Source organism: Dipteris shenzhenensis, chromosome 3, assembly GCF_047967505.1.
Source record: "Dipteris shenzhenensis isolate YYH24624 ecotype China chromosome 3, Dip_SZ_1.0, whole genome shotgun sequence".
Classification (NCBI taxonomy): Eukaryota; Viridiplantae; Streptophyta; class Polypodiopsida; order Gleicheniales; family Dipteridaceae; genus Dipteris; species Dipteris shenzhenensis.
Window position 1 is genome coordinate 40,414,418 of NC_141598.1, and position 11,332 is coordinate 40,425,749.

At 41.6% G+C, this 11,332-nt stretch overlaps 1 protein-coding gene across 1 annotated transcript; it reads left to right on the forward strand.

Annotated features, from left to right (window-relative positions):
* Nucleotides 1–3,723: 3,723 nt before the first annotated feature.
* Nucleotides 3,724–5,721, forward strand: LOC147903805 (uncharacterized). The gene has a single exon (XM_087372928.1). The coding sequence runs from the start codon at nucleotides 3,961–3,963 to the stop codon at nucleotides 5,350–5,352; it is 1,392 nt and encodes a 463-aa protein (XP_087229054.1). The 5' UTR covers nucleotides 3,724–3,960; the 3' UTR covers nucleotides 5,353–5,721.
* The last annotated feature ends 5,611 nt before the right edge of the window (nucleotides 5,722–11,332 follow it).

The window sequence follows — 11,332 nt, forward strand, 5'->3', positions numbered from 1 at the left end:
ACATAAAGCTCCTTAAAAAAGTTGTAAAATATGCATAAAGTAAGCTTTGAAAAAGAATTCAGCTATTATATAAGTTCTTCTTTTTAAGAATGTATTTGTATAATACAATGGATATTAACATGCAGTAAAAGGTAGTCCACTTGAGCATTTTATGTCCTCAATTTCGATCGTTTCTGATTTAGTTGACCAATAGTGCTAGGCACTGGACCTAGTAGCAATGGGATAGTAGCTAGCCAATGTAAGGGGAGGGAGAGAGGAAGGCATTGGAGGTGACATCATCATGATCTTGTAGAGAGAAGTACGTAAATGCTAGATAGAAGGACTTTATTAACTAGGAGAATATCAAGATAACCCTTACATCTCGTTAATTTTTGGTGCTTCAATTTGCCATTTTTTCAACAAAAAAGCATTGTAGTTGTACCTTTAAAAAGGAAGAAACCTATGGAGCTTTTATCATATAGAAACGATTTTTAAAAATTTAAAAGTACAAGGGTTGAGAAGGGTAGGTTGCTAGTGCATCAGGATGATAATTAGCACGTAAGCCCAAAAATGAGGTATTATGTGTCTCTTATACTTATGTTTCTCCATTTAGTGTTAATGCTATTAAAAAGGACTTGTGAATTTTGATAAAATAAATTTACTCTTATACTATAGTTTCTAGAGCTAGTAACATGTCTTTTGAAGTTGAGACACACAAAGCTTAGCCCAAACATAAAGGCTAAGCAAAATCTAAGGCTGTGTTTGCAAATCATAGTAAAAATAATAATTGAAGGTGGGTTTTCATAATAATTTGTGTGTATTCAAGGCACTGAATGCCATAGGAGTCATGATTTGTGTTCATGAAACTTGGGCTTTACATGATACAAAATTTAGAATTTCAATTTGGGCTTGCAAATTTTTAAAGGCGTAGGAGATGACAACCTCGACCAATGTAGTTATAATATATTTACCAAGTGTATGTGAGAGCTCATGCACATGCTTGTGAAGTTGTTTAACTAGAGTCACAATAGAGTCCTGGTGCCTTATTATTCAAGTTTTCTTTAGAAAGAGTAAGCTTCAATAGTACAACATAAAGATTGCATACTAGACTTAGATAAGCCTTACAAGGTATTCACATATTGGAGGAATGATAGGCCTTTGAGCTTTGTATGTTGGTAATTGGCTTGGGCGAGAAATCCCCAAGAAATTTGGTATAAGAGAAAAGGATACCTTTAAAAATAAAGCTTCCAATGCTAGCATTAGTACGCTTTTGAAATTTAGTTTGATCTTGCTTGATTTTTAATGGGTGGCTTTAAAAAAATGTGCACCAGTCACTCTTGTGGGCAAGTTGGGGTGCCATGGCTTTGAGAAATGTAAAAGTGTGAACTTTAAAGGCAGTTTATTTTTTCTTGAAGTGCTATAAAGGAAGGTTTGTGGTGACGAGTGGGAGTGATGAACAAAGAGTAAACTAGGAGGAAGGGGCTCTAATGTAGCGAATTAAGAAAAGTAAACAAGGAGGGAGGGAGGGACTTGAATGGAGCATATGAAGAAAAGTAATCAAGGAGGTGAGTAATCTCGAATGCAAGGAAATGCACATGGGGTTTCATGCACCACTCCAAGAGTGCGAAGCCCGGGGTTAGGATCATGCACATCGGATTTCATGCAATGCTCCAGGAGTGCGAAACCCGGGTTTAGTGTCAAGTGAATGAAAAAAAATTGATTTTGCGATTTGAAGGAAAAATAAAAAAAAAGGAGGTGAGAAACATGCACGTTTTCTGCAAATATAGTTGTGTGAAATATCTTGTGTATGAGCTTGGAGAGTTTTGTAAATGTTCCCAAAATTTTTTTGTGGTTCAAGGTCATAGAGCCAGTGCACACGATCCTTGTAGTGCGACTCTGGTGATGAGTTTTCTGGCACAGACCTCAAGGCGGAGTTGAAGCGCATTTGGTGCTCACATTCGCAGCTCAGTTTTGGAGGGTACCAATTTGAGCACCAGAGCGCGATTGATTTTTCAGCCAGTAGTTATTCGCCATGTGGAGTTGTGAAGGTGGCAGTCCCTTGAATGCTCTAGACTGGGTACAGATGTAGATGTGTGAGCCAACCAAAGGAGCCCAGCTCTCACATGCAGAGCTCCCTGCAAATACTCAGACATCTATTCCAACGTAGTCAAGCTTGAATTAAATGCGAGAAACTCGTAGAGTATTTTTAAAGCGTGAACAAAATCATCTTCTACCACCAATTGCGCATTTGTGTCTCGTGTGCACTGGCTCTTATAGGTGAGGGGTGTTGGTAAAGGCACCTCATCGCTCAACTCTGTAAATATGTACAGTAGTAGTACAAAAACCAATGGCATCCGGCTTTCAATGGCAGGCAAGCCAACACATACGCCAGAGGTGCGTCTTCCCGAGATGGGCACTTCGGAAGCCTTTCAACCTTTGCATGTGCACTCTCTTTCTTTCTGTAACCTCAACCAAGAATATGTCGATCGCACGCACGCTCTGTACGTATCATCAACCCAGCTTTCCTCTCTACCACCCTCTGCCTTTCGTCTTTACATTCATGAACCCACTGTTGTTGCCCGAAAATTTACTGTAGTATTCGCTCTAGCTTACGTTTTTCATTAGAGAATTTTAGCTCGCGTTGTTTAATCGATTCTACCAAGAGCAACGTCGACTCTAGCAGACAAAGCTAGCAAGCTGCGCATTACTTATCACAGACAATAATTTATTCTTCAACAGAGCTAGCAAGCTGTGCATTTCTTATCGGAGACAAGAATTCATTCTTCAACAAGTCCATTAACGCCTTATAGATAACCGAAGAGCGGTGTTAAATGCTATAGAAAACTCTATGGTGCTACACTAGCTAGCATTCTTCGTAGCATTTTGTGTACATGTAAACGTCGATCTTCGTTTATCTCGACATTGTTGCTGCTGCAAACGTGATGCTGCGGCTATGGTTTACGTCTCTTATACGAGACTGACTTTATACTAGACTGCAGCTATTGTTTACGTCTCATATACTAGACTGGCTTTTTACTATAGAAAAGGCTTCAGATTAACGATTCACGAGGAACCTAGATTTGTAGAAAAAGTCTATGGCTTACAACTAGGTGTCATGTGATCTCCGAGCCCTACTCAAGCTTTTCGATCCAAGAAGGCCTCTGTTGCTCCCAGGCTACGATTGCCCAGCGACCTCTGTTTCCCAATCTATCCATCTGATTCCATCGCCTAACCTTTGCCTCATTGTTTGAATGATTTTATCTGTAAGGTCCTTGCTCTCGTGGCTGCGAAACCTTGTCGGTAGACCAGCGCGTGCGGATCTGATAGTACCTCACCTGGAGCTGCTGCGCAGCCACCAGCAGCACCTCGCAGCTTTGGTGATTTCCTATCTCTTTTGGCCTGTCGGCCAGCATCCGTCACCGATTCACCGCACTCTCTAGACTCTCTGTCGCAGCACGGTGAACTATTCAGCTTCTCCCTGACATCAGAAGCTAGCTAGACTGGCCAACCCAAGACGCAAAGAGTGTCTCAGATCTTCATTTCTGGTTGCACATTTTGCCCGTTCCTTGCCTTTGAGGTACTGACAACACATGTGAATCGAGGCGCTGTAATCAATGAAGCTTGTATTACATAATTTTACATTGCTGCAAATCTCATCTTTGACCAGCTTTGAACTTTGAAGTTTCATAGCTTTTTGCTCTTGCTTTTCCTGCTGGCCGCGCTCCTCCTCCAAGCTGTAGTTGCTCCAGTGATCTCTACTCGCCGCTCAAATCCATTCAGAGCATTCACATTCCCATTTCCCTTTCCTGGAGTCATAGGTTGCTTCTCTAGCTCGCCCTGCAAGAAGCCCAACCATCATCCGTGATCTCTACCCTTCCTCAGCCCTCCGCTTCTGAGTAGAACACAAGGCTGCCAGGTGCTCCCTATTGGACCCATAACAAGCTCCCTAACTTCCTTCCTCAGTCAGCTTCTCTCGTCACCATGATCACGCTATCCACCTTCCTCATCTTCATTCTTTTAAGCCTGGAGCTCAGTTTTCCGGCTCTTGCAGCTGAGAACTCGAGCATAGACTACCAGGACCCTCAGACGCTTATGGCAGCAGGAGAACTGGAAGCCCTTTTCGAAGTTATGGACGCTATGGCAGGCGACATTGACTGGAGGGTGATTCACCCACGGCCTTGCAGCGAAGACATCTGGCCAGGGCTGGTGTGCCAGCAGGGTGAGGATGGTCTCTTGCATGTGACAAGGTTAGACTTCGGTTACAAACCGAATCCCTCTTGCACGACTCGTTCTTCGATTCCTACGGCAATTACAAAGCTTTCATACCTACAGAGCCTGTTTATTTTTGAATGCTTCACCACTGTCAACACGACCATTCCACCAGCTCTCAAAATGCTGGCACCGACGTTGCAAGAACTCAGTTTGAGAACAAACAGCGCACTCACAGGAGGGATTCCACCGGAGCTTGCAGGCCTTTCTGCTCTTCAACTTCTAAGTCTCTCCCAGAACAGTCTTGAAGGGGAGGTTCCCCCGGATCTAGGTAATCTGATTAACTTGCAACACCTAGACTTGAGTGATAATCTTCTCCGCGGACCTTTACCAGCGGAGCTAGGAAATCTACAGAACCTTGTCATTCTTGATCTGAGTGTCAACGCGTTCACCGGCTCAATACCTCCCTCTTTGGGTGGACTGAGAGTGCTTCAAAAGATGGACTTAAGCTTCAATTCTCTTGAGGGCACTTTACCTGCGGGACTAGGAAGTCTGAAGGGCTTAGAGTTTCTGGCAGTGAATGACAACTTCATTACTGGACCGATCCCAAATTCGTTAAGCAATTTAGTAATTTTGCAATACCTCATCATGGATAACAACCCGATGAACATCCCGCTACCGACGTTTATAGGAGAGTTTACAAGTTTGATGGCTTTGAGTTTATCAAATTCCGGCTACTATGGAACGATACCTGCGGGATTTGGACAGCTTGGAAATCTTACAGTTCTGTCGTTGGATCGCAACAATTTGACAGGAGTTATCCCCGTGGGGCTAGGACAGCTGCCACACATATACCAGTTGAACTTGAGCAACAACTCTCTCAGTGGTCCTGTGCCTTTCTCTCCAGACTTCGTGCGCAAGCTAGGAAGGAACCTGGACCTGAGTGGAAATTCGGCCTTGTGCTCGCACTGGTCTTTCCCCAACAATAGCACAGGGGGAAGGTTGGGACTGTGCTCAGACCCAAAATATTCAGCCTTCCTGAGCTCCGGATCGAGAGGTTCACGAAGCAGAGGTTACAACAGGAGCCAGGAGATCCTTAAAGAAGCAATGCGGGTTTGTCTGGTATGCATGGCATACATGCAGTTTTGGGCAGTGAAGATATAACCAAGTATTATCGCTGCATGCACGGCATGGACTTCCAGGCTGAATAACTCGGCAGATGCAGAAACTCCATGCCCGAGCTGGAAGGCAAAACGCTCCATAATCAGTGCAATTGTGTGCTGAACGACGAGCTCACTGTGCATATTTTGTGGACACTGTGGGTACAATCCAGCTGAGACCGAAGGAATTTTGTCCACATAAGTTTCAGACAGAACTTGTAATTAAGTACGACATGTGTCAATCACGCCAGGGCTTAGTGCTGTATAATACTGAGGTCTTTAGGTGAGCCATCGTATCGGTATGGCTATAGACTTTTAGTGTTGATCTTTTTCTCTTTCTTAATGGTGGTGTTTTAATTAAACATTCATGCTCTCAAGGTGATATTTTTAATCCTTCAGCCGGGAAAGGGTTTCCTTATCTAATGTAGATCTTTGTGGAATTTCAAGGTTTCAAAGCCCCTTTGGAAAGTCCTACTTACATATTTGTTTTCATGCACCCCTTGGATGAACATAAGGGTAGGCAATACTAGATTCTTTTAATGACAAACTATTTGAATTGTTATTATAGGTGCAACCCAATACACTCATTCAAAAATTACTCCTCACATGTGTGCTATTCCTTACCCAAAACTTCTTCCAAAAAAGCTATGAATGATTCTTAAAGCTAAGAGATGAGCATCTCTAAGGACAAAAATTGTATAATTATGCTATAGCTCTCCCTATCAATCATATCCAACCAAACATAGCTATTAATGTAAGTACTGTTTTACTTATCTTCTTTCATAAATAAGGCCCCCTAGTTGAAAAATCTATTAACTAGTAGAAAAGGGAGGGGTAGAGGGATGGAAAGGCAATGAGAGGGGTAAAAAGTAGCATTCTGCTTGGCCAACAATGGAGGAGGTGCCATAGGTAGCAAAGCCCCACGACTTCAAATGAGTAACACGTAAAGTTGCAATGCTCCAGCTGATAGCACTAAACTTTTGGGGTTGATAGAGTTTGCTCATAGAAGGAGGGAAGGGGGGCCCTCCTCTCTTATTTTGAAGGGTACAAATTTAAAAACTTCTTACTCTACTTCTTTCACAACATCTTTATGTAGCCTAGTGGTAAGAATTGATGAGCAAGTAATGGATGTCTTGAATTCAACTCCCTGCTTTGCATGAAATTTTAAAGCCATCCCTTTAACCTTAGCTTAATTGGGTACTCCATCTTTACACCTATGAAAGCAATTGAATTTCTCAATTAAAAAATAAAGGCTTTTTAAGTAACTTCCTACTTAGGTTAAGTTATATGTATAGAGTATTTTGTTGAGATAATGGGCCTTTAGAATAGGTAGATGGGAAGTATGAATGCTCAAGCTAATGGAGGAATTCTGTAAGAGCCATAGGATGTGGATATCTACAGTAGGTCCATTCTTATTAAAAGAAGAAGAAGAAGAAGCACATGAGCACTTGTGTGTCTGTACTTCTGTGTGTGTGCATGTACATGGCGTGCGTGTGCACGCGCGCGCGCGTGTGTGTGAGAGAGAGAGAGAGAGAGTGTGAGCGAGAGAGAGAGAGAGAGAGAGAGAGAGAGAGAGAGAGAGAGAGAGAGAGAGAGAGAGAGAGAGAGAGAGATGCACCCATGCATTTGCACATGCATGCACACACGCGCACACACACATACACATCATCTTATTCAGGTTAACCTAACACACATGCTTGGTCCAAGGTGATGTGTGTTCTATTTTTGCATTGTTTTCCCCTTTCACTCATTTTAATGTAATAATTTTTTGTACTAACGTGTCCAAACCCTCATCTTGATGGTCTCACATTTGCACTCCTCCCTGAGGAACTCGACTTTCTCTTTATACCTCTACATACCTAGTAATGGTTGTAGGTACCATATTATGGGTGTTATTACATGATGATACTGCTAACCCTCTAAGGACATCCCCTTGTCATCTCTCTTTGTGAGGAAATCAAGCAAAGATCCTTTCCTTCCTCTCACATTAGTTTGATTCTCTCATAGCTTTGCCCTTGCCATACTCTTGTGTTTCCTCTCCAAGCATGTGTCAGTTGAAGGAACACACTGTGTAGTGGGTTGCTTTGACCCCCCATCCACCTACTCACTCAGGGGGTGCACTACTAAGAAAACCTTTGTATCAAGTGCATTCAAGGGGCCTTTAAAAAACCTCTCAACTAAAATTTTAACCACTGGTCTTTATATTTGAACTAATAGATTATTTTCTAAAGTTGAATAAAGAAACCCCTCTAATTATTATTGTAATCTTGTTAAATTTTTTCCAAAAGTTGAATCAAAATACCCCTCCTTTTGAATGCACGTGGTACACTAAAATCTTGTGAGGTGCACCCCCCGAGCCTACTCATTGCCCTTGTCTCACAACTTAGGATGCAATTCTACTTTCGTACATCCTCTCAGCTTCCCCCTTTGGACTTTCATCCCCTCTATTCTTCCTCTCTTCCCTCCCTTCCCTCTGTTACTTTCCTTCTTCTCACTCTCTTCTCTCCTCTTGCTCCTTCCTTCACTCATTGTTTGGCCTTGGAGCCACATGGATTCTCTTCAAATAGTCTTTTGTTGAAGACCTAGGCAACAAAACAATGTCTTCTTCAGTTTTCCATCCATTGGTGCTCTCATGGAACCTTCATAGTCCTCCCTTATTTTGGCGAGTCAGTGTCGGGCCAGTACAACATCCATCTTCTTAACATCTAAATGTTGGCCTTTTAATTATTGTAGACTAAAGTAAGGGATTCTTCATAAGACTTACTCATAGCACATCCCTCAATTTTTCTTAGTTTAGAATATTTGCTAATGCTTTTTAGCTGTAACAGTTTGATGTGGTGATCATGCTATAGAAACAAGAGGTTATGCTAGGTGGAAAAGGAGAGCCATGAGAGAAGAAGGAAAGCTACATGGGTCAATTTTTGCTTGAGTGTAGCCATTTTTGGTGAGATTCAGGGCATTTTTGTATATAGGTATCTTGTTACGAGAAAGTATTTCTTAAATCTCTTGTTTGAAATGACGTAAAGTATTTATAGGATCGCACCAGATGTGGCGGGGGTTCTATTTAATACTTTGGTTTAATCAGGGATGCCTAACTAAACGTGTGCCATTAATAAGTATCATGGGTGATTCCATTAAGTAATTTGTAAAGACCATTACTTAGCATGATTGGCTAATCATTTGATGTATATCATTGCGCTAAGTATTTGACTAATGGTGGATTGGTTTATTGAGTACAAGAAATGACATGGACGGATGGAAGTAAACAAGCTCAAAGGAATAAAGGCTAAATGCCATGGTTTTATGCTAGTGCTATGTAATGTATTAAATGGCCAAGGGTCATTATATTTTTGATAAGGAAGAGTGCTTAAAAGCCTTTCCACTTTTGACATGTAATTTTAGATGAGTACGTGAGCAAAGGAGTGACAAAGAGAAAAGTATGGTAAAAGGGTGCTCAAGAGAAAAGTATGGAAAAGGGATGTTTAAGAGAAGAATACGTGACTTTGTATCAATGGATCATGCTCTTATTTCAATATTATAAATACTCTTGGTGTGGGATCACGAGCCACACACCTCGAGGGGGGAGATTGTACCCACTGATTGTCTCTTGTCTTTTCATGAGTTTCTGTGCATATTCAATTTTTGGTGTTATTGTATCTGTTAGAATTGTTATTCACGTTTCATATTTGGCCTGACCCATAACTTATGCACCCCTTATTCATTGGTCAATGGAATTCTCTAAACTTCGTCTTCAAGTTTTAGTACACATTCCAAACATTAACATGAGACCAAAAAAGTATGGAATAAAGATTTGAAACGAGACCGTTAACGCATTACAAGTGCTATGTTGCATGTGAAACATGCATTTTGAACAGTACAATTTATTCAAAAACCATGCAAGCAAGTCCACTACGTGAGCATCTCCTCAATCATAAAACACACATAGTTGAGAGCATTAGATGTGGTTTAAGGGGCCTCCAATGTTGTGCTAAAATTATGCACACCCATTTGAGGGCATGCTCCATAACCTTTTATTGATTTGTTGAAAACTAAAACCAATTGAAAAAGTGGAACCCAACCTAGTGGCACGACTGCATGGTTGTGTTAAAACAATGATAGTTGGTGATATTGGTATCTAGATTCACCCTAGAATGGAAGAATTTGAAAATTTGCAATTTGTACATGTGCAAAGATCTTTTAAAAAATCCAACACCATTGACACTTTTGTATTGGTTCTTTTTCCATGCAATTCCTTGCTATATGACTGTGATGTCTCTGCATCTTTGATTTGGGCCAATGTTAAAGCAAGAACCTCTTCTATTGAATCATCTGCTCCCAAAAACCTAGGTTCTTGCATAGTCGTGTCCACCTTGCATCCACACAGGACACCAAGAGCTTCATCCTCTCGGAGACCAAACATAACCTCTATAGGAATTTTACCAATCTGCACAATAGGATGTGGAGTATCATCACCAGTCTCCACAAATCCTGGTCTTTCCATTTCCCTTGCATCCTACATCGATTTTGCATGACCCGTCGTGGTTTGATGCACCTGAGTCAACATACCACACATCATTGCCTTCTTTTGCACTTGTCACAGAATTGGTCATGTGCTGCACCATAAACAAATGCTCGTTTCTGTCATCACCTTGTCTACTAGAGGATGCATAATTACCTTGCTGCAATTTCCTAGTCATGATGTCATTCTGCTTTTTATAGCAGTCTTTAACCATATGACCCATTTTACCACAGTAGTAGCATTGAACATTGCTGTTTGCATTTTGGCCTCTCTGCCATCCACCACGACCTTTTTGGCTCCCCTTGCCTCTAAGGTTACCACGTCCTCCTCCATAGGACTGGTTTTCTTGAATTTGCTACATATTTTGATTTTTGCCACGGCCTCCAGATCGGCTTGCTCTAGACCTATGCCTCTACCTCTTCCAGCATTTGAGTAGAAGACAACTTCTTTTGAAGTTCCTCCTAAAGAAGATGCACCACCATTTCTCTGCTCTTCAGAAATTAGAAGAGCAATCAACTGCTCAAAATCAGGAAATTTTTCACGGATGGCAATGGATGTCCGGAATTGTGCATAATCCTTTCCTAGACCATTCAAGGTCACAGAAACTAAATCATCATCTTCCACTGACAACCCAATAGAAGCAAGTGATCTGCAATCTTCTTCACCTTCATGTGGTAGTCACTGATGCTTATATTTTCTCTCTGCACATTATGTAACTCCTGCTTGAGCTGCATTTTCCTGGTTTGCGTATTTGTGCTATACATTTTTATCAAAGTATCCCATGCCTTCTTCGGCGTGCTTGCATCCTGAATATGCACAATCATAGAATCTAAAATAATGATAGGCAGCCAATACATAACTTTTATGGCTCTTTCATGCCATCCTTTAAATGCCTGCAACTCCTGTTGATTGGGGATATTAGGAATGATTGGTTCTTGTTCAACTCCAGTAATGAACTCCTAATAGCCTTTCCCTTAAGGAAATTCATCATTGTAAACTTCCATGCTTTGAAGTTGTTCTTGTCAGGCTTTTCAGTGACAATCTATGAAAGAGCATCAGACGCCATTACAAAAAACTACAAGATATTCTGTCACTGCAAAAAACACAACTTCTGCCTCACAAGGGCAAATCTGCAAAACTGACGAAAGTGGTATTTGAGCACACAGTCACTTCCTAGTGATGATTATGCATCAACAGGCAATAAGAATGATTCTGTCACTCCCAATATCTCTGTGCAGAGGCATACGATGCAATTTCTATGGTAACTTTCCACCGACCTGCGGAACAGTGGTCGCACAGCAAAAATAGGGCACTTTCCTGAGTGCCTGCGAAAAACTTTTGCCACCAAAACGGGCCCCAAAATGGCCTCGAATCAAAAAAATAATGACACCCAGGGATTTGCCCTAGCTAGTAGCATATACTACCCTCTCGCCACACCGGAAAGGGCGTCCCAATCTGAGACAGT